The sequence below is a fragment of the Pectinophora gossypiella genome, chromosome 29, assembly GCF_024362695.1.
Source record: "Pectinophora gossypiella chromosome 29, ilPecGoss1.1, whole genome shotgun sequence".
NCBI lineage: Eukaryota > Metazoa > Arthropoda > Insecta > Lepidoptera > Gelechiidae > Pectinophora > Pectinophora gossypiella.
The window spans coordinates 4,714,035-4,738,052 of NC_065432.1; the positions used below are offsets into that span (position 1 = coordinate 4,714,035).

Here is a 24,018-nt window from a genome sequence, read left to right on the forward strand (position 1 = left end):
AAAGCGATAAGCAAGTTCTTTAAGTTTTTCTTTTTAATAAGTCGCTTCATAGAACTCTGTTTACGATTCGCCGATCAGACTACGGACATATTTGGGACATATGACCACGTTGCCAAGTATCCATATTTCATTCGCTTTACTAGAAAATACTTGTTTAGGTAGCTACAGACAAAAAGTACCTTCTGCTACCTTAATCTATGAAAATTATAGATAAAAGAATATACTAGTAGGGTAAGGTAAAGTGATTATTATGTTTATGGCAAAGAACTAAAATAGAAAAGTAACTTTAATCAGGATACAAATTTACAGGAGTAATTGAAACCGTAGCCGGCGAATTAGTTATATCCGTTAAATAATTTAAATTCCCCAACGCTTTAAACATATTAGACTTTCCGATCTGATACTCATCACTCTCATTGGAAGGAACTGACAGATTCTTTGCTAACTTTTTAAAATTCGCCACCAAGCCTCTGGACAGCTGCTTAATCTTCCTCAGAATATTCCTTTTAATATACTTCAAAGCCGCTGAAGCGTTTGTCTTTTTAGAAACTTTCAGATCATTTAATTTTATAACGTTATAACGATTTTCGTCAATAGGATATCGGATTTTTTCCGCTGAAGTTGTTGTTGTAAAACCTGCGGCGCGACGTCGACGCCGTTTGAGTTTTATACCCATTTTTCTCGCGTCATTCTTCTGGTTAAAAGTGCTAGCTGATGCGGACGCATCATCATCATTGTCTAAGTCTAATAAACTGTCTTCATTTGACTTATTATCTGGAGGTTTCACAGGCTTGACGTAAATTCCTTGTTTGTAACTCCCTTCTCGTTTTGCTTCCTTTAGACTCTCAGGATTCTCAGGTTTTTTTCCAAGGTTAGCGGGTCTTCTCAGGGCTGGGTTCATGAATTTATACCGTTGAGCCTTCGGTGGTTCTGCTGGTTTCGGTGGCGGCGTTTCGTCCGGTTTGTCATGCTTGGGTACGACAGAAAACCGTTTTGTTCCGAACATTTCTGGTTCTGAACTAGCGTCTTCGCTCTCACTAAGATCAAGTTTGGATAACTTAGCTCCTTTTACTTCTCTTCTCCAATTTCTGAAATTCAAATATAAAAGCTTTTATTGCAATACAGGAGGAATATGGAGGAGCTCGGTGGCGCAGCGGTAAACGCGCTCGGTCTGCTATTGTTGAAGTTAAGCAACTTTCGCAAAGGCCGGTCATAGGATGGGTGACCACAAAAAAAGTTTTCATCTCGAGCTCCTCCGTGCTTCGGAAGGCACGTTAAGCCGTTGGTCCCGGCTGCATTAGCAGTCGTTAATAACCATCAATCCGCACTGGGCCCGCGTGGTGGTTTAAGGCCCGATCTCCCTATCCATCCATAGGGAAGGCCCGTGCTCCAGCAGTGGGGACGTTAATGGGCTGATGATGATGATGATTGCAATACAGCTTTATAGTACGAGATCGGGCGGTAACAAACTCTTCCTCCACTCGACACGGCCTCAGCTGAGCATTTTGGTATTTCAAGTTGACATTTACGTCGTCGAATCGAGGACTTCACTCACTGGAGTCGAGCATGTCATACTGCCAACATAATAATGACGACCTCCGTGGTCCAGTGGTTGAGCGTTGGGCTCATGATCCGGAGGATCCGGATTCGATTCCCGGTGGGGACATATCACAAAATTAACTTTGTGGTCCTTAGTTTGGTTAGGACGTTACAGGCTGATCACCTGATTGTCCGAAAGTAAGACGATCCGTGCTTTGGAAGGCACGTTAAGCCGTTGGTCCCGGTTACTACTTACTGATGTAAGTAAGTAGCCGTTACGTGAGCCATGTCAGGGGCCTTTGGCGGCTCAATAGTAACCCTGACACCTGATTTTTGCTCAAAATTGGCGTATGTTCTATAAATTTTATGCCTGTCGATTACCTGTCCCTTTCCTTTTCGGCGGATAAGAAAATGATAGGTATAACTTAAAATAAAATTAGATGGCGGCTGCAGGAATTAGCACCAATAACCGCGTAAACTTAAAACAATGTGGTATTTACTTTTTAAATACCTGTGTTTTCTCCCATGGTGTCTGTTTCTACGTTTGTGCCTGCGTTTACTGTGGTGCTTCTTCCTGTGATGGTGTCTTAGGTCCTCTTTGCTTATGACACTATATGGATCAGGTTTGAGGTGGGCCTCTCTTGTTCCTCTTTCTAATCTCTCCATCAACTTCTCATATTTATGTATCTTGTCTCTTACTTGCCTGTAACACGTGTTAGGGTCCGTATGTTTATTTTATGATTATTATATTAAATAATTAATAACAGCCGGAATAAAGTCGTGAATTTGTGTCACGACTTTATTATTGATATTTTGACACTGGCAGTTGCTTTGACTTTTGATTTCTTCTTTTCGAAGAGGAACGTTTTTCCCGCCTTTTTTAAAAAGGTCGGAGGCGGCAATTTAGGTCGGTTGCGGCATTCTGGAACGAATAGCTAGACAGTTAACATTGATTTACAAAATATAAGATTATTCAAGATAATTGCTGAAGTTTGATTACATCGAGCACCCCCCCAACTGAGAGCAGTAGTATTATCATCATACGTCATCATCTCCATTATCCCGTTTTCACAGGGTCCGCTTACCTAATTTGAAGATTTGACAGGTCCGGTTTTCCACAGAAGCGACTGCCTGTCTGACCTTCCCACCCGCGAAGGGAAAACCAGCCCAATACACATCTCCTGTAGATGTGTCTTTATTTAATAACCTAACCTAACCTGAAGATTTGACAGGTCCGGTTTTTTACAGAAGCGACTGCCTGTCTGACTTTCCAACCCGCGAAGCGAAAACCAGCCCAATGCACATCTCCTATAGATGTGTCTCTATTTAATAACCTAACGGTGGTTAGGTAAGCGGACCCTGTGTAAAACGGGATAACAGTCCTGTAAGAAAGTGAGAATACTATGGAAGGATAATTAACGGGAATTTGATTGTTTATGGTATGAATGGAGGATGGTTAATGAATGGGACGTAAGGCAGTTTTAAAAAGTAGGTAAGGGTTAGAGGATAAGGGAAGATTATTTTTTTGTTTTGTTAAAATTAATTAAAATAAAAGGAGTAAAGATATTTAAAATATCCCGTTTTATTTCTGCTAGGGAGATGATGATTTAGGGGCTTATAACAAAGTTTCTTCATGCATGTTGGTAGAACTACTCACTTGTGCATGTTGGTAGAACTACTCACTTGTGCATGTTGGTAGTACTACTCACTTGTGCATGTTGGTAGTACTACTCACTTGTGCATGTTGGTACAACTACTCACTTGTGCGTGTTGGTAGAACTACTCACTTGTGCATGTTGGTAGAACTACTCACTTGTGCATGTTGGTAGAACTACTCACTTGTGCATGTTGGTAGAACTATTCACTTGTGCATGTTGGTAGAACTACTCACTTGTGCATGTTGGTAGAACTACTCACTTGTGCATGTTGGTAGAACTATTCACTTGTGCATGTTGGTAGAACTACTCACTTGTGCATGTTGGTAGAACTACTCACTTGTGCATGTTGGTAGAACTACTTACTCGTGCATGTTGGTAGAACTATTCACTTGTGCATGTTGGTAGAACTACTCACTTGTGCATGTTGGTAGAACTACTCACTTGTGCATGTTGGTAGAACTACTCACTTGTGAATATTCGGGCGTTTTCTCTCGTGGTTTTGAGACTTCGTGTGTTCATGTTTGTGATGTTTTTGTGTGTTCCTGTGTTGGTGAGTGTGCTTGTGTCTGTTGCGGGGTCGGTAGCGGTGGCTGCGTTGCTTCGTTCTATGGTGCCTGCTTCTTCTTGGTTCCAATAGCCTTCTGGTTCCCGTTAAAGCTGCGGCTAAATCCAAACCTGAAATCAGATTTAAATGTTATACCTCATTTAACAGCCTCCGTCTGCTTAGAATTCGATTTAGGGTTCGATTCTCGATGGGGACATTGTCCAAATTACTTTGTGTGACTGTCTTTTGTTTGTAATGGACCTGATTGTCCGGAAAAGTTAGATGATTCCGTGCTTCAGAGAGCACGTTAAGCCATTAGTTCCGGCTATTAGCCGTAAAACACCTCCACCAACCAGCATTGAAGCATCGTGGTGGATTATGTTTAAATTGGCCGCCTCTATGGCTAGATTGGCTGGCTCTGTGGTTAGATTGGCCGCCTCTGTGGCTAGATTGGCCGCCTCTGTGGCTAAATTGGCCGCCTCTAAGGCTGATTGGCAGCCTCCAGGGCTAAATTGGCCGCCTCTAAGGCTAGATTGGCCGCCTCAATGGCTACTGCGTGCGGTTGCTGTGGTGGAGGTCCGTTGAAACTTTACACTTACCACATAACATAACAAATACTGTATTGCACTATTAGTAAATTCAAAATACAAAACAAAAGAGAAATAGTAAGAGTAGAATAGCCGGCCTTATTGCTAAGTAGCAATCTCTTCCAGGCAACCTTTAAGATAGGAGACGTTTAATATTATATAACACAATATTATATAATACACATATAATTGTGATAATAAATAAATATGAATATATATGAACTTACCACTTGAAGAGCCTTCATCAAAATCATCGCCATTTGATTCTAGAAGCTCTTTCCTTGTATTATTAACTTTTAATACGAATTTGAAATTATTTCCCAGTCTATCAACGGTATTATTAATCGCAGATGTTAAAATCTGCTTCTGCTGTGGCCATGTACAGGACGTCGAATTGGATGAAGAGTTTGATGTTGACGTAGAGTTCGAGGTCAAAGTAGAGTTTAACTTTGATGTAGAGTTTGAAGTCAATGCAGAGTTTGGTGTCGATGAAGAGTTCGATGTGGCGTTGGAATTTGACGTTGACGTCGAGTTTGACGTCAAATTAGAATGGAGAGTTATGTTCTTTAAATAAGTATACAGACTAAATGAAGTTGCGTTTTGTAAGATTATTGGGTTTGATGTTGTGCGTACGCGCACCGTTGTTTCATAGTTCATCCTTCTGTATTTCCTGAAATAAAACGTTCTTCTTCATCTTTCGTGTGGGTTGTGAGGGATACCAACCTCATCAACCCTGGTGTCAGGGTTACTATTGAACCGCCAATGGCCCCTGACATGACTCATCTATTCATGTAACGACTAATTACTTACAACCGGGACCAACGCCCGTGCCTTCCGAAGCACGGATCACCTTACTTTCGGACAATCAGGTGATCAACCTGTAATGTCCTAACCAAACTAGGATCACAAAGTAATTTTTGCGAGAGTTCCCCACCGGGATTTGAACCCCTCATTGGGAAAGTCAGTATATCCATTGCAAGTTGAACTAAGTACCCACACCTCACCGAGCTTTCTGTTAGACGGGTGATGAGTCGTATCGCCATCTGTAATCTACACAGCGCCATCTATATTATTTTTGAGGAACGTAGCCTGGGAAGTTATTAGATGATGTGTACTGAAATCAGGGGGGGTTAAAATGGCCACATCGTAGCAATTCATCTAAGAAAGTGTAGCGGACCCAACTAGTTCGCCACCTAGTTCCGCTCACATGCAACAGATGGCGCCACATTCAATAATGGAATCTTCAAGCAGTCGTGAAACGCGGTATCGAAGTTTTCACGGCAAGACGCATATATACAACTTCCAACACAACACTGTTGGATCGTCGATCCCTAGTCACACTACCAACTTGTGGCTAGCGGGGTACTATGCTCAGTTCGGTACCCCGAAAACATCCTTTGACGACAGCACACCCACGCTGCCAAAGTGGCCATTTTAACCCCCCCAGCACCGTTGAGTTGGTACTTACTTTGGCACCTTCTGGGTGGTAATTTTAATGTTGCCGCCGAATCTGTTAGTAAGCATAGTGTTAAGAGACACTGTCAATATGTTAATCTTCGGAGTCCCGGCTAATTGTTTCACCTTATGGACATATACCTGAAGAAGATAAATACCATAGATAAATAGGCATTTTATTTAATCCCGCTTAGGGACGGTACTGAAAAGTATCGGCGCCCAAAGCACGTAATATGCGATCCCAACGACCCGATTACTCCAGCCAAAAAATGCACGCGAGTCCCTCTCAAATTCACCGTCTACAGGTAATACAAAATCGTTTCATGCAGAAAGCCACGGGAGCTCCGTGGTTCCTACGCAATGAAAATCTGCACATTGACCTAGGTCTGCCAACCATTGCCCAATTGTTTAAATTAACTTCAAAACGTTTTTTCGATTCTGCTCCGCACCACCCAAATCCCCTGGTAGTTGCGGCTTCCGAATACATTCCGCTGAGGGACGGTACTGAAAAGTATCGGCGTCCGAAGGACGTAATATACGATCCCGACGACCCGATTACTCTGGCCAATCAGCTCGCGACACCAAACACTTCAGAACCCTGATACCGACCCCGCCGGCGTGGTCGTGGTCGACGATTTCCCTCAATCAGCGCTTATCGCTATCGACCCTTTCAAATATTTTCCTCTCAGACGACGCCCTGAGCCGAGGTTCGCGCCCAACTGGGCACCCTCAGGCCTGTTGTCTTAAACGTTGTACCTGGTGAGAGCCTTCAGCGCTCCCCGTTTGTCCGGCCAAGTAATTAATGCCATCTGTTGCAAATCTACAGCAAGTCACGTCAAAAACAAAGCATTTTATTTAATGTGCCCGTGTATTTTATGTTAATAATAAAACACAATATCTAGGAAAACAACAGTAATTTGGATCATAAACGATTATCACGTGTTCAGTGGTGAAGGAAAACATCGTGAGGAAACCCACTTTCCGAGAAATGCGTTGCGGAGGTATGTGATCTAACCTGTATTGGGCTGGTTTCACTTCGCGGGTTGGAAGGTCAGACAAGCAGTCGCTTCTGTAAAAAACCGGACCTGTCAAATCTTCAGGTTGGGTAAGCGAACCCTGTGCAAAACGGGATAATGATAATTCATTCGTATTTTCTATCAAATTTTAAAATATTTCCATTTAATTTCAGGGATGGGACAACATGGCCCAGGGAATGGATCAAACATGGTAGGTCCTGGACCTGGATGTGGATCATATCAGGGCGGACCACCAGGGTCAAGATATGGACCTGGTTCAGGGCAGATGGGTCAAGGTGGACCAGGTAAATAAATATATACTTTTTTTTTCTTTTTTTAATCACGTGCCACCGGAAACCGGAAAATACCGGACCTGTGAAATCTTCAGGTTAGGTAAACCGACCCTGTGAAAAACGGGATGATGATGATGATGATGATCACTTACTTTATTTATCATGTTCTCAGTTATAATGTCACACGTCATTTTTGGGTTGTTTGGGTACTCATACAGGCTGTGTACCACGTCCAGAATATCCTGCTCATCATCATGAGTGAACAGACTGTCGAGAAAGGTGAGGTATATGTTCACATCATCAGGCAAGTACGCCATCCGGTCGCTTACTGCGGTGAAAAGAACTTTGAATACATCTGAAAAAATAACATTGTTTTTTTTATCGTATGTCTTTTTGTCGTGTGGTTCTACTGGTAGGAGAATGAGGAACCGGTAAATTTCACTCACCCCTCGGATCCTCTTGATAATGGATGGTTATATCCCACAGATAGTCCATAGCCATTCGCCCAGCTGGCTCCCCTAGAGCCGACAACTCGCCATTGTTGTAGTATCTGAGGATAACATTCCACCAGGGTAAAGCAGAGCAAGAAATGGCGACCACGTGTCGGACGACGCTCAGTGCGTAGACCCGCTACAAGGTATATAATGATAATTATTGGAAATGTTTATGTAACAATATTTGCATGCTATTGTTGATAGCTGATAAGGAGAGACTTTTATGAGCATCCATCTATTAATATACCCTTTTCAAAAGCAAATAAAGAGTATTTCTATTTCTATATGTGAAAAAAAAAATATCGGGCGCTATTGACTCACTTCTCATAAACATTCGTGAAGCTCATCAAAATTCTATCCACGAAATCTATGTCCTTCTTCGCCAGAATGTCCATGACATGCACCACAAAATTGGTGAATATACCGAGCTTCTTCTCTTTCTTCATTTTATGGTAGTCATTGATGAACGCGAACTTGGGGTGGAGGTCGAACGCTGAAAAAATGGGGGTTAACAGGGGGTTAAAATGGCCACATCGAAGCAATTCATCTAAGAAAGCAATGTTGCAATTTGACATTTGCACATATAAAAGTAAGTGTGCAATTCAGAGGAGCTCGGTGGCGCAGCGGTTAACGCGCTCGGTCTGCGATTGTTGAAGTTAAGCAACTTTCGCAAAGGTCGGTCGTCATAGGATGGGTGACCACAAAAAAAAATCATCTCGAGCTCCTCCGTGCTTCGGAAGGCACGTTAAGCCGTTGGTCCCGGCTGCATTAGCGGTCGTTAATAACCATCAATCCGCACTAGGCCCGCGTGATGGTTCATGGCCCGATCTCCCTATCCATCCATAGGGAAGGCCCGTGCCCCAGCAGTGGGGACGTTAATGGGCTGATGATGATGATGATGATGAGTGTCTGAGTAAAAAGATGGGGTGTGCTTACAATCTACTAAACTAGACAATCTTTCAGCTTCGCTCCTCGTCGATGGAGTTTCGGTCTGCCTTTCTCTTGTAGTTTTACTGTCCATCCCTTCGAAACCTTTAGTGGTCCCCAAAGGGTCGTAATCTTTGTACTCCTCAAATGGATCTTCTGTTACATCAGGGTCCACTGTGGTCGTTTTATATTTTATGCTGGCAGAGGTGGCAGTGGTGGTAAAAGGCTTGGGAGGTGTTGGTTTCTCTTTGACTTTGATCGGCTTTTTAGACTGCGTCACGTTTTTCGCAGCTTTAGGAGGAAAGATATAATTAGCTTATAATTTAAGTTAATGCGATCCGTTTCCCATTCAAAAAATACAAAAATATTTATTTTTCAAAATTGGCTTACAAAGTTAGCGCTTTTTGAACGTCAAAAAATTTAATTACGTATTTATGTAACTAGCTGTAAAACTACTACCACATCGGAATCTGTAACGCTGAGGGAAAGACGTGGCCAGAAAACCTCCCAGCACAGGGCCGTAGTCCTACTGTTAAGAATGTTTTCCTTTCTTTTTTTTACATACCCATACCCATAGTTGATGCACTACTACAGGAAAACGGACAGAGGAATATTGTTTTAAAACTGATAAATAGTAATATTTTGGTGTATTATTTTCGCAAACTAACATTCAGAGGGTCAGAACTCAACACTAAACGAATAAATGGAAAAAAATACGAAATCTTCAGAAGTAACGCCATCTACTGACGCAAGGTCACCTAGCTGACTGAAATGCATCACCTTAAGTGCAGTTTTCACTTTGGCGGAAATTTCGGATGAGGTTGGTACTCCACCTCACAACCCACACGATAGAAGATACCGTTAACAAGCTACCTTTGTTTCTGGCAACAGCTTTTGTCGTGGTCTTAGCACCACGCTTGCTGGCTGGAGGTTTCTTCGGGGTGGTGTAAGGATTGGCAAGGTTCCCGCCATAAGGTCCTCCGGAACCGTAGTTCTTTGGACCAGGTTTTCCAGGGTTTTTGTGCTGGTTATGGTCTGGACCAGGTCCGTAACCAGGTGGAGAATGTTGGTTGAATTGTCCTAAAAATATTCGAACAACACAGTACATAAGTAGATTAAAAATACACAGCCTCCATGGTCTAGTTAGAGCGTTGGGCTTACGATCTGGAGGTCTGGGTTCGATTCCTGAAGGGGACATTTTCGAAGTCGCTTAGTGAGACTGTCCTTTGATTGGCTAGGACATTGCATGCTGAATCACCTGATTGTCTGGAAAAGTAAGACGATTCCGTGCTTCGGAAGGCAGGTTATACTAGCCTAACCACCTTCGCCAAGTTGACCTTATTTTTTTGAAATGACTCATTGTAGTCTTGGCGCAAATCGCATTAATTACTAGGCCGGACAAATGGGGAGCGCTGAGCTCTCATCCAGTCAATCGACCCTTGTGGGCCGATAGCGATAACCGCTAAATGAGCGTTGGGCTCACGATCTCGGGTCTCGGGTTCCAATCCCGGTGGGGACATATCACAAAAATCACTTTGAGATACCTACATTGGTTAGGACATTACAGGCTGATCACCTGATTGTCCGAAAGTAAGATGATCCGTGCTTCGGAAGGCACGTTGAGCCGTTGGTCTCGGTTACTACTTACTGATGTAAGTGAGTAATCGTTACATAGCCACCCTGACAACAGCGCATTGACGAGGTCGGTTATTTACAACACGAGAGAAGACAATATACAGGGTGTTAGTGACATCGTAACGAAAACTTTGAGGGATGAGTCAGACCATGATTCTGAGTCGATATCAAGTGGATTTTTCCGTCGCAAAAATCATGTATTTTTATTTATTTATTTATTATTTATTTATTTATTTGTACACAATGAAACAGACACAGGAAACATACAAAGAAAACAGATAGTACAGGCAAGCTTATCTCTAAACAAAGAGATTTCTTCCAGCTGACCTACGTGACAAGATTTTTTTTAGTTTTTTAAAATTATTTTCAATTCTTTACTTTTGCGACGGAAAATTCCACTTGATATTAACTCAGAATAATCAGGTGAATCATCCCTCTCAGTATTCGTTACGATGTCACTTACACCCCGTACAAGTACAAGTGTTAGTGACACCGTAACGAATATTGAGGGGGATGATTCAGACCATGATTCTGAGTTGATATCAAGTGGAATTTCCTGTCAAAAATTCATAATTTTTTTTGTGTTTTTTTTTAATTATTTTCCTATCCATACTTTTGCGACGGAAAATTCCACTTGATATCAACTCAGAATCATGGTCTGAATCATCCCTCAAAGTTTTCGTTACGATGTCACTAACACCCTGTATAAACTTTCTTCCTTTTTTTAAATAAGCAAAAATTTAATATGCTAAGCTGTCTCTATACCTCCTAATCCTGGTGGCGGCCCATAACCTGGCGGTGAAACTCTGTAGATAGATTGATCTTGTGGTTCACCTGGACCATATTGGGGACCACCTGGACCATATTGTGGTCCACCTGGACCATATTGTGGTCCACCTGGACCATACTGTGGTCCATCTGTACCATACTGTGGTTCACCTGGACCATATTGCGGTCCACCTGGATTATACTGAGATCCACCTGGACCATATTGTGGTCCACCTTGACCGTATTCTGGTCCAATGTTCTGTCCATTAGCGTCGGGGCCATAAAGATCAGTATACTGTAACTGAGGTTCGCCTGCGAAAAAAAAAACAAAATTCAAACATTATTCATTTATTGCGTAGATTACACCTTTTGTACTGTCCTAAATGCCCTAACACCTGCACTATTAAAGACCTTGACGAAGCCACTGACAATGCCGTAAGCGTGGCCAATTATCGGTCAGCAAAAATTTAGTATCGATCGCCATCGACTCGCAAAGAAGAAGACACATACAAAGTGAAATTAGTGACACCGTGACGAATACTGAGGGGGATGATTCAGACCATGATTCTGAGTTGATATCAAGTGAAATTTCCTGTCAAAAAAATCACGATTCTTTTGTTTTTTAAAATTATTTTATGTTCCTTATTTTATCGACGGAAAATTCCATAGGATATCAACTCAGAATCATGGTCTGAATCAGGTGCCCAGTTGGGCGCGAACCTCGGCTCAGGGCGTCGTTTGAGAGGAAAAATATTTGAAAGAATTAATCGACCCTAATGGGTCGATAGCGATAAGTGCTGATTGAGGGAAAACGTCGACCACGTCGGTCGGTATCGGGGTCCTGAAGTGTTTGGTGTCGCGAGCTGATTGGCTGCCTCTACGGCTAGAGTAATCAGGTCGTCGGGAAAATACGTTACTCGAGTGCTTGGGACCATAGTAAGGATAATCTTTTACCTGGCGTGTACCCGTGGTCTGGAGTAGGCCCTTCTCCGTAGTCGTATCCTGGGCCACTGCTCCCGGGAGGTTGTCCATAGTTTCCTGGGTTAAATGATGGACCTTGTCTCGCCATACCTGTATTGACATGGGGTAATGGGGCTTAAAATGGCCACATCGAAGCAATTCATCTAAGAAAGCAACAGTTTGTAAGTTTTAGGCATGAAAAGCATTTATTGACAAAAAAATATTATTATTTCTGTGTGTATGTATAAATAAAATTACCAGGTCTATTTGGAGGACTTCTCGGTATGAACTGAGGACTTGGTCCATTAGGGTCATTATTAGGGTCCCCGTAATTGTATCTTATTTCAGGGTGAACTCTTTGATAATCTGGACCTGGAGGTGGCACCATTGGCCCACCCTGCATAGGACCTACTGGCCCACCCTGCATAGGACCCATAGGTCCACCTGGAGGAAGGCCCATAGGTCCACCCCGTGGCCCCATTGGTCCATTAGCGTAGTCCGGTATGCCTCCACCTACAAATAGAAAATTAAATCGAATATTTCTTCTCCAAAGGTTTTCTCCAAAATTTTATTTTTTTATTTTTTACATTAAATTACGTCTAATACATCTGGTTAAGTTCATTAGTGTAAATTATATATAAATAAGGATAGAAACAAGCGAGTCATTCCCGACACAAGTCTTTTTAGTACTTAATGGGAAGACTTATTCACAATTTGTTATGTTGATTTGGAAAATAAACTTTTTTTTTTCTCCACCAACCCGCAGTGGAGCAGCGTGGTGGAGTATGCTCCATACCCTCTCCGGTTGATTGAGAGGAGGCCTGTGCCCAGCAGTGGGACGTATATAGGCTATTTATGTTTATATTTATGTTATTTTTTTTATTACTTTATTTTTAAAGGATCTTTGAACTTCAATTACAGAACCACACTTAACTGGAAAATCATAGTTATATTTATTCCCTAAAGATGAGAAAGAAGAAAACTTAGAAAAACTTATTCACAATCGAAACTGCCTTTTTTCAACTGATGGCTTTTCTTTTTCGTAACTCATCCTTCAGACGGGATACACTCCACGTTGCTCCACATTTTATAGCAATTTATCACGAGGCCTAAGATGGAGCTTGCCCAGAAGGTGTCTGTTCACTCTGGCCTTGAAAGCACCCGGGTTATATGCATTCGGAAATACAGATTTTCTATGTCCATTTTATTCTATTGTATGTTTCCGTAAGCACGGGTAAGTACAAGTAGTTAATGCCATCTGCGGCAAATCTACATAAATCTATATAATAATAATTTGGTATAATTTGGGATAATATAATTAAGGTGTAGAAAAATCAAATTAAGTACTTATAGTAACATAAATAAATAGCAAATTTGTATGTCATAATCTAAAAATATAATAATGATATATAAGCATAATATATAATTATTATAAGCATATAATAATGAATACACTTTATTATTTCACTTTATTTTTGGTACTAGCCTATTTGATTCCATTGATCTGCCTACCTCCATATGCATCTTGAACTCGTAGTAACCAGCGCGTGATTAAAAAAAAAGAAAGGTTATATTTTTTTACCTGGACCGCCTTGGCCCATCTGGCCTGGACCAGGTCCATATCTTGGCCCTGGTGGTCCGCCCTGATATGGTCCATATCCAGGTCCAGGACCTCCCATGTTTGGTCCATTCCCTGGGCCATATTGTCCCATCCCTGAAATTAAATGGAAATATTTTATTATATGGTAGAAAATACGATTCAATCATCACTCTCTTCAGAGCTTCAAAAACCAGTTGCGAGTTCATTTTGAATCCTTATGCGGATATTCTTAGGATATTACTATTACGTATATATGATGTATTTTATTTATTTCAATACTTGTTTTGTATGTGTGTGTATAGTCTTTTATTTATTATTATAGTTTTCTCTGATTATGGTTAGGTATATTTTTTAGTATATATGGTTTATATGGTTATATGGTTGTGGTTTTATGGTTTATATTGTGTTTAGTTTTACTTATAGGTATTTATTTTTTATTGCACCATCCCGCATTCAAGTTGTTTGTAAATGTTTGTTTCCTTTTGGTGGTTGCCTGGAAGAAATTGCTCTAGAGCAATAAGGCCGCCCAAATTGTACTGTTTTCATGTGTTATGTCTGATTGTTGAAATTTTAGTTCTGTGCAATAAAGTATATTTGATTTGATCTCCTTAGCATTGTCAGGTTGTTCACAGGGTCCGCTTACCTAACCTGTAGACAGGTCCGGTTTTTACAGAAGCGACTGCCTGTCTGACTTTCCAACCCGCGAAGGGAAAACCAGCCCAATACAGGTTAGGTCACGTACCTCCGAAAATGCATCAGGAATGTGGGTTTCCTCACGAAGTTTTCCTTGACCGTTGAACACGCGATAATAATTTATGATCCAAACATGAATTCGAAAACAAATTCGACAATCATTTGTTTAGGCCTGTGCTGGATTCGTACCTACGAACTCAAAGTGAGAGGCAAGCGTTCTACGCAACCTCACAAATTATGACACACGATGTTCGTGCGTCACCCAACAGGGTCCACATAATATCAGCGTCGTGGTTCACGCCGCGACTTGTGCTGAGTGAGGCCCTTTTATCTCAGGACGTCCACCACCACCTTATGATCATTTCGACTAACATCCGTCTTGCTTATTTGTAATCGTTTAAGTGGAAATTTGATATGATGTTGTTGTCTTTTTTTGTGTCTGGCGTCCTTTTATAATAAACTATTTCCATTCTATTCTATTCTGCATACATAAATAACACACTCAAATAATAACAATAAAATACCTAGAGGCGGACCATTCCTGTAGTCTGGAGGTCCGGGAGGACGGTATCCGGGGGGACCACCTGGTCCAAACCCTGACCGCCCTGGGCCTGGAGGCCCATATCCTCCCCCACCGGGGCCAGGTCCTGAAAATAAACAAAAAAATATATTAATACAAGCTTCAGTCATTTACTAATGCCATAGAGGCAGCCAATCAGCTCGCGACACCAAACACTCCAAAACGCCGATACCGACTCCACCGGCGTGGTCGACGATTTCCCTCAATCTGCATCTTTCGTCCATTTGTGTAAATTTGTTTTATATGTTGTGTGCAATAAAGTTTATTTAGATAGATAGATAGATATAATCTTTATTTAGGTTTAGGTTGGGGTTTATTTGATTTGACTTTTGATTTTGTATTAAACGTTGTACCGGGTGAGAGCCCTCAGCGCTCCCCATTTGTCCGGCCAAGTAGTTAATGCCATCTGCGGCAAATCTACAATAAGTCACGTCAAAAAAAAGGACCCTGTGAAAACGGGATAACATTTTACAAGTTATTCTAGTTTATTCCAGGGTTTGAACCCACCTGGACCCATGGCTGCTTCAGGGATCATAGGTCCCGGACCTATAGGACCTCCGGGACCTCCAGAACCTGCATACTCTTCATAATCATCCCACTGTTTACGAGCCCCCAACTGTTTCCTCTGACGTTTGTCTGCAATGAAATGAATCAAATATACCAGTGCATACTGTCTCCATGGTGTACTGGTTAGAAGGTTGGGCTCACGATCTGGAAGCCCGGGTTCGATTCTCGATGCGGACATTAATGAAATCACTTTTTGAGCAGGCTTGAATCACCTGATTGTCCGAAAAACTATGATGAACGCGTGCTTCGGAGGGCACGTCGATATAGGGGAGGCTTGTGCCTAGCAGTGGGACGTGTATTTGTGGGAGACACGGCTTCCGTGCCTCGCTTAGCAGGGTCCACAGAATACCAGCGTCGTGGCTCGCGCCGCGGCTTATGCTGAGTGAGGCCCTTTTATAAAGGACACCACCACCATCGTTGACCAGTTCATACACTCAATTATTTGTATTTCTCGTGTAAGTTGTTTTTATTATGTGTTTTGATTGTAAGTTATGTGTTACTCCGTGTTTTATATTATATATTTGTTATTTGTTTTATATTTGTTACTGTGGTGTCCCTTTATAATAAACGTTTCTTTCTTTCTTTCATACTGTCTCCATGGTGTAGTGGTTAGAGCGTTGGGCTCACGATCTGGAAGTCCGGGTTCGATCCCCGATGCGGACATTAACGAAATCACTTTTTGAGCAGGCTAGAATCACCTGATTGTCCGAAAATCTATGATGAACGCGTGCTTCGGAGGGCACATCGATATAGGGGAGGCTTGTGCCTAGCAGTGGGACGTATATAGGTTGTTTATGTTATGTAGTGCATACTTACACATACCCTCGCCAGACAACCCTAATGGAGTAGGCAAAACTATAAAGAGACGGTGATCTCTATAGTGTAAAATTTGATGATATAATAATAATCCTTTTAAAAAAAAAATAGGTAAATGCATAAATAAAAAACAAAAATCTTACTAACTTATTATAACGTTTTCTTGACTTAAATTCATAAATAAGTCAAATAGTTAGTGGAATTTTCCGGTCAGATGGGAAAAGGCCCGATGGTTTGTCTTAGACACCTTGGAGGTTTGGTATGTGTTTGGAGTGGGATGCGACTTGTGTGGACGCTTTGCCGAAGAAACAATGGGGCCATTTGGCCCGGAGACTAGAAGTTTTCGATTTTTTTTTGACGTGTCTTATTGTAGATTTGCCGCAGATGGCATTAACTACTTGGCCGGACAAATGGGGAGCGCTGAAGGCTCCCGGTACAACGTTTAAGACAACAGGCCTGAGGGTGCCCAGTTGGGCGCGTTCCATTGGTTTTAGATTTGTGCTTAAAATTGACGTGTGTTCCATAAATTTTATGCTTGTCGATTACCCGTCCCTTTCCTTTTCGGCGGATAAGAAAATGACAGATATAACTTAAAATAAAATTAGATGGTATTTACAGGAATTAGCACCAATGTATATTCATATTTATAAGTAAATTGTAAATATTAATATAACATTACGTTACAAAAACTGAAAAACTAGTCATTAAATAACCCGCCCCTCACTGTTCCCGGAGCAAAGGTGCCCACAACACTAGCCGCATTACCCAGCTGAATGGCAATGGCCAGCCTTTGGACCAGGAACGAGCCGGAGCGGGAGTCACCTGTTTTCTCCCTGAGCCTGAGACCCATTTTATTTTAGTTCAGTTTCTCATACCTGCTAGCTTCAGCGACCTTGCATCTTCATATTCATCTTTAGTGCCTTCCCTTTCTCTTGAATAACCTGTATTTTCAAATGTTTCATTACTTAATGGCCCCGATTCCTGCAGACACCGCCTAATTTTATTTTAGGTTATATCCGTCATTTTCGTATCCGTCGAAAAGGAAAGGGACGGATGATTCACAGCTCTTAATTTTAGGAAGAATGAGTAAATGAATGAATAACCCGGGCGAATCAAAAGGTACGTCGCTGGTATGCATTCCGTTTGACGTGCTGTCTACTTAACTGTGTCGGGTTATTGACGGATGTAAAATTTTTAGACGGTTGGTTTAGATTTGTGCTTAAAATTGACGTGTGTTCCATAAATTTTATGCTTGTCGATTACCCGTCCCTTTCCTTTTCGGCGGATAAGAAAATGACAGATATAACTTAAAATAAAATTAGATGTATTTACAGGAATTAGCACCAATATCTCAAACTATTTTTCCCTCAATCAGCGCTTAACGCTATCGACCCACTAGAGTCGATTAGTTCTTTCAAATATTTTTCCTCTCAGACGACGCCCTGAGCCGAGGTTCGCGCACAACTGGGCACCCTCAGGCGTGTTGTCTTAAACGTTGTACCGGGTGAGTTCCTTCAGCGCTCCCCATTTGTCTGGCCAAGTAGTTAATGCCATCTGCGGCAAATCTACAATAAGTCACGTAAAAAAAAAAACTCTTAAACTATTCAAAAATATGCCTGACTTTCTTCATAATGTCCCTGGCTCGAGCCCTAAAGAACTGAATTCGACTTTATGAGTTTTGTGAATTCACATTTAGGTCATAGATAATTTTGATATCACCTGGTTTTTAGGATTTGTGCCCGGTTAATGGCAATAGGAGGAGCTCGGTGGCGCAGCGGTAAACGCGCTCGGTCTGCGATTGTTGAAGTTAAGCAACTTTCGCAAAGGCCGGTCATAGGATGAATAACCACAAAAAAAAAGTTTTCATCTCGAGCTCCTCCGTGCTTCGGAAGGCGTTAAGCCGTTGGTCCCAGCTGCATTAGCAGTCGTTAATAACCATCAATCCGCACTGGGCCCGCGTGGTGGTTTAAGGTCCGATCTCCCTATCCATCCATAGGGAAGGCCCGTGCCCCAGCAGTGGGGACGTTAATGGGCTGATGATGATGATGAATGGCAATAGGCTCGCGCCTGCTACATGGAACTTAAATATAGCTGTCGAAGAATGGGTCTGTGGTGTTAGTGACACCATATCGAATAATGAGAGGAATGATTCAGCTCATGATGAAAATATTAGTGTCTTTAAATTATTTTCATTTACATAATTTAGCGACGGAAAATTCCACTTGATATTAACTCAGAGTCATGAGCTGAATCATCTCCCTCAGTATTCGGTCTCCTGAGTATTCGGTACGGTGTCTTTAACATCATGTATACTATATGTAGTGTATTGATATTGCTATCCTTGTCTCACGCATACGTCATCTGAATACAGAGCAAGACAAAACAAACAGTCAGTCAATGCAGGACGGTCTGCCTGTACGGTCACGAGCATTAATATGTGTACACCTTGGTACCATGTCAAATTAACTTTTTTGACAAATTGAACTGTAAGTCTCACTAAATGTCAAATATGTTAGTGCGACAGAGTCCTAAAGTGGGTACATTATATTGCTCATGACTGTACAGTGATGGTGTGGAGTCTAATCATGGCAGTAAGTATAGAAAAGGTATACTCTACACTATACCTCTGCTTACTTCTTCTGGGATACAGCAGTTTTGTGTTATGTGTTTATTATACAAATACTTACCTTCACCAGGGATTTGGAACTGTCCAGGGGCCTCGAAGGCCTGTTCAAATTCTGCCATCTCATCAGTCGGTTTATATCCCATTGCTGACTCTATCGCCCCATACGTCACCCTCTTCCATATCTTCTGTCTTTTTCTTTTTGTCCTACGAGTATCGGGTACTTTGGTCTCATTTGTACCCAGTTCAGGCATGTTTCTATCTCTTTCTAAGACTTTCAAATGTCTTCCTTTGGAACGTGTTGCGATGTTAAAATTGGGTGCCGATGGTGTTGTGATTCTAACAACGTATATTTTTTTGTTTTTGCCGTTATTTTGACCTATAAAAGACCTCGTTTTGTCATTTGGCTTGATGATCAGTTGTTTCGTGTTGGGTGTTATCATTCGAGTCACTTTTCTAACATTCTGCGCTTTTGGCGTGATAATTATTCGGATTGTCAGTTTTCGACCGCCATTTTGTAGATCCGAACGCAGTCTATTGTTGTTATTCTGAAGTTGTTTAATGGTATTTTTTCCTTTTTGATTAACATTGACATTGCTTACTTCCTTCTTAGATTCGATATTTATTTTTTTATCGATATTTTTGGCAATGATCTTTGCATTTTGAGCCATTTGGATAACTTCTCTAGCATTGTTTGGTATATTTTGTAACAGTTTTTTATCTGTTTTCCAATGGTCATTATCATACTTTGGCCAAGTGGGTGTCTGGTGAGGTCTACTTGGTTTTGGAGTGTTTCGTGGTTGTGTATGGTTGGGAGAGTAAACGTCTCGGTGGAGTAAGTTGCTTCTTCGATATCCTGTAAGGAAATGGTTTACTGGATTCTTTCGAATATAATCCTCTAGACGACGCCCTGAGCCGAGATACGCGCCTAACTGGGCACCGTCAGGCCTGTTGTCTTAAAGGTTGTACCGGGTGAGAGCCTTCAGCGCTCCCCATTTGCCTGGCCAAGTAGTTAATGCCATCTGCGGCAAAACTACAATAAGTCACGTCAAAAAAAAAAGGAATTCCGACTCGCACCCTAAACCACTGAATTACATTTTATGAGTTTGAATTTAAATTCGAATCATATATATTTGATATACTTAACGTACTAGTTTTCAAGATTTCTCTTGCCAAATATTCATTTTTATAAAAATAAGCTTCTATTTAACTGCAATCTCTCCTAGTAAATGACGATTAAAGGCGAAATTGATAAAGAAAAGAATCGATCGGCCTTTTCCCGACTTATACATCACTACGCTAATGAACGTCACTACACTAGCTGACGTACGGTCACGAGCATTAATATGTATACACTTTGGTACCATGTCACATTAACTTTTTTGACAAATTGAACTTTAAGTCTCACTAAATGTCAAATATGTTAGTGCGACAGAGTCCTAAAGTGGGTACATTATATTGCTCATGACTGTACTTGACAGATCTAATTCTTCCGCGCACTGAGGCTATTGTAAAATTATGATATCTTATTGAAATAATCACTTATTGTTCTAAACTGGTGATTCTGCTTTTAATACCTACATAGGTTATCATGCTTGTTTATTAACTAAAGTGCCTATTAGGGTCTTAAATTCTTTTGTATGGGAATATGTATTTAACAAATAATATAAAGAAAATACATTAACATTTTACCTCTTGTGGAACAGATAAAATGAAGCCTCAAAAATAATAGTAAATGAGAAAAAGGCTAAATTATTTACGTTTTACACTGAATGCGCTACACATACGCCATCTAGGTCTTCTTCTATCGTGTGGGTTGTGAGGTGGATTACCAACCTCATCAACCCTGGTGTCAGGGTTACTATTGAGCCGCCAAAGGCCCCTGACGTGGCTCATGTAACGACTACTTACTTACATCAGTAAGTAGTAACCGGGACCAACGGCTTAACGTGCCTTCCAATCGTCTTACTTTCGAACAATCAGGTGACTAGCCTGTAATGTCCTAACCAAACAGGGATCACAAAGTGATTTTTGTGATACGTCCCCATCGGGATTCGAACCCGGGACCTCCGGATCGTGAGCCCAACGCTCAACCACTGGACCACTGAGGCCGTTGTCCACTTGACTTATACTTTGCCGGACTAATGGTATTCCGAGAACTACTGCTCTCACCCGGTATCCCAAGAACTACAGTTCTCGGGACACCGGGTGAGAGCTTCACACTTAGAGCATCAAAGTTCTTCTGCAACTTACATCGGATCGTGAGCCCAACGCTCAACTGGACCACGGAGGCAGTTGTAAGCTTATGTTAAAAGGAAATGACTGAAAACCAGCGCTGGATGGCGCCATAGCATGGCTCCATCGCAGCACAAGCTGAGCCATTTCCTTTTGCCCGTATTCGCAATATTCATAATTACCTAGTTCATATAGCGAATGTAAATTGTTACTGGCAATAAATTTATTTTATTCTTATTCTATGTTATGTTAAATTGTTATAAAACTTACCAGATGGGTCCTGATCTGGGGACCCGAGAAAGTCTCCGTAGTTGGGATCTTTGTTCTCGGCGACCTCATAGCTGGAGTATTGGTTTTCCACTTCCATCGAGTCATTATGTGAGTCATAGTTCTCTGAAATAAAATCTAAATATATAAAAGGAGTAACTGACTGACTGACATATCAACGCACAGCCTAAACGGCTAATCGTAGGCACTTGAATTTGGAAGGGACGTAGCTTAGGTACCGTAGAGGTGCACTAAGAAAGGAATTCGCGAAATTCCCACGGGAACGGAAATTAGCGGGAAAAATCCTTCCACGCGGACGAAGTCGCCGGCAAAAGCTACGTAAAATATATGTTACATTACATTACATAAAAAGCCTATATACGTACAACTGCTGGGCACAGGCCTCCCCTCAATCAACCGGAGGGGGTATGGAGCATACTCCACCACGCTGCTCCAATGCGGGTTGGTGGAGGTGTTTTTACGGCTAACAGCCGGTACAGGCGGTTACGTACGGTACGGTATTTTTATTTTCTTTGCACACCCCAGACACCCGTGCAAAAACTTCAAGCAAAACAAACAATCTGCAAGAATTTGCCCCCTTTACTTCCTTCGCGGCCTATGGCCAATTAAGACTAACGTAAAACCCAGGGGGGGTGAGGCAATTGATACAAATTGGTGCGAGGCGAAGAGTTAACGTTCTATAATATCATTTAGATTATCATTTATTAAGCTGGCGTCTATTTCTAGATTTCTAGATTACCACTTTACAACTTATCTTTGACCCTGTCGTCATCTCTATTAACACCGAGATTTCCAGACACAATAGTTAAACAATGGGTTTTGGATTTTAAAAGAACACTCGGTATTACTCTATTTCATATTTGATTCCACCCGCACTTTTTTACTTTTTTTATTTATTTATTTTTTACATGAAACATTCCTGTCAGGCAGGCAGGTAGATGACACTTACCCCTCGTTACATATATGTTCAATTTTATTTAATAATAATATGTGTGTAAACCTTTGTATTTATTTTTTATCTATTTTTATATTCGTAGTCTCTAACCTATGCCCTAATGCGAAACAGGCGTGATCATATATTATGTACCTAAGTATGTATCCATTTTTAGTTCGATTTGTTTGCGCGCACGTACGTACTACTCGCGACAGGTACTAGCAGATTAAAAGCGCTGCGACTCGTTCTGCGTTTCCGCAGCAAATGCTGAGCTAGGGCCTATTTTGGGACGGCGGTACTTAACTAGATTACTCTTTCTGACTTCTAAGTGGTTTGTTATTGTTATGTTTCAAACTGTATGTTTTACTGATTGTTTGTAACCTACTTGTACTGTTGTCCCAAATAAACGTATTATCTATCTATCTATCTAATATGTTATACAAGCGACCTGTGCCCAGCAGTGGGATGTATATAGGCTGTCTATGTTATGTATGTTATTTACCGTACGTAAAATTACTACTTACCGTAGTCATGTAAAGCCAAAGTGTAATAAATTTTGTCAATAATAATAATAAGAAAAAATAAATTAAAATTTAACACCATTATGTCTGACTTCTGTTGTTTTCAGTTATGTACTTAAATATGAAAATAAATTATTAAATTATACATTAAAAAAATGTTATTTTTTTTTATTACGTAATAAGATTTTATTTTTTTAACAGTGACTTTGTAAAGTACATTTCTATGCCTATATAACATTTTATAGTATTTTTATCACAAAAGGAAACGTTATATTTGTCGTAAAGTTACATTTTAATGTTTTTTTGTAACGAAATATATTCAATAGTTTGTTTCTGCGTTGAATTTGAATAACAAAATGTAGTTTGGGCAAAATGATTACATTATTGTGTGTGTTAATAATCAACTATTTAGGTAAAAATATTTTCGTTAATATTTTCAGTCTCATGTTAATTAAAGCACATAATAACGGGTTCTTACCGCGTTTAAATGGGGATATGAGACTCCCGATATTTCGACACTGTTGCAAGTGCCATGATCACGGGATGACTGATGAGATTGGAGTGGAGTAGGTAGATCCATAATTTTCTACGGGCAGACATATCTGTCTACCCTATTTCTTTGCCGCTTGTTTATGTTTTTGATATCGGAATGTTCGGAACCATCTGAACTCGCACCAAACTCACTACGACAAATCGATGTTAATTAACATAAAAAAACATATAAGCTCACGTCTATATGCGAATTGGGATAGTCAGAGGTACATTGATCGCAAGGTGAACTAAGTATCTACACCTCACCGAGCTTTCTGTTAGACCAACGTGATAGGTGGTGAGCCGTAGCTGTCAATTAGTACCTAAGATATTAGGGAAATAAAGATATTCTTTATTTATTTGCATAGTATGATGGTGTACAAGTTGGTCTGTTACATTTGAGTCTCACATCACAGACCCTTTCGGGCACAACAAAAGAAAAAACAAGTGAGAAAGTGGCTTTTAAATGTTTAAATCCGTATCATTAAAATATTCATTATTACTATAATAGTATTTATTTATCAGGATTTCTTTTAGTTTTTTAATAAATATTTTATCGGCAGTTTCTTCCTTTAAACCGTTTGGCAACTTGGCTAGAACGCATAAGCGCGCGAGATATGGAACGACATTCCAACCTGCTTACTAAATCATAATATCGTAAAATCCGACAGAGGCAGGGGGGCTGTGCCCTTTCACGTAGGTACTTACAGGAAAATTTCACTCAATATTAACTCAGAATAATGAGCTGAATCAT

General features: G+C 40.9%; 1 protein-coding gene across 1 annotated transcript; it reads right to left on the reverse strand.

Annotated features, from left to right (window-relative positions):
- Positions 1 to 286: 286 nt before the first annotated feature.
- Positions 287 to 22,804, reverse strand: LOC126379688 (uncharacterized). Its single transcript, XM_050028508.1, has 18 exons — positions 22,737 to 22,804; positions 21,261 to 21,383; positions 15,257 to 15,385; positions 14,694 to 14,816; positions 13,459 to 13,590; positions 12,135 to 12,389; positions 11,871 to 11,987; positions 10,914 to 11,228; positions 9,387 to 9,593; positions 8,523 to 8,804; positions 7,908 to 8,079; positions 7,539 to 7,642; positions 7,245 to 7,447; positions 5,797 to 5,924; positions 4,556 to 4,998; positions 3,665 to 3,872; positions 2,051 to 2,242; positions 287 to 1,088 (listed from the first exon to the last, which is right to left on the reverse strand). Exons 2-18 carry the CDS (start codon positions 21,355 to 21,357, stop codon positions 287 to 289), a joined length of 3,909 nt encoding a protein of 1,302 aa, XP_049884465.1. The 5' UTR covers positions 21,358 to 21,383; positions 22,737 to 22,804.
- Positions 22,805 to 24,018: the final 1,214 nt, after the last annotated feature.

Bases quoted from the DNA above. Each gene is read 5' to 3' on its own strand.
- LOC126379688 (XM_050028508.1), bottom strand. From the start codon at position 21,357: ATGGAAGTGGAAAACCAATACTCCAGCTATGAGGTCGCCGAGAACAAA. The intron at 11,988-12,134 runs GTAATTTTATTT...ATGTCAATACAG, and splicing joins AAGTCCTCCAAATAGACCTG to GTATGGCGAGACAAGGTCCA. The intron at 7,448-7,538 runs GTGAGTGAAATT...TTATTTTTTCAG, and splicing joins TTATCAAGAGGATCCGAGGG to ATGTATTCAAAGTTCTTTTC.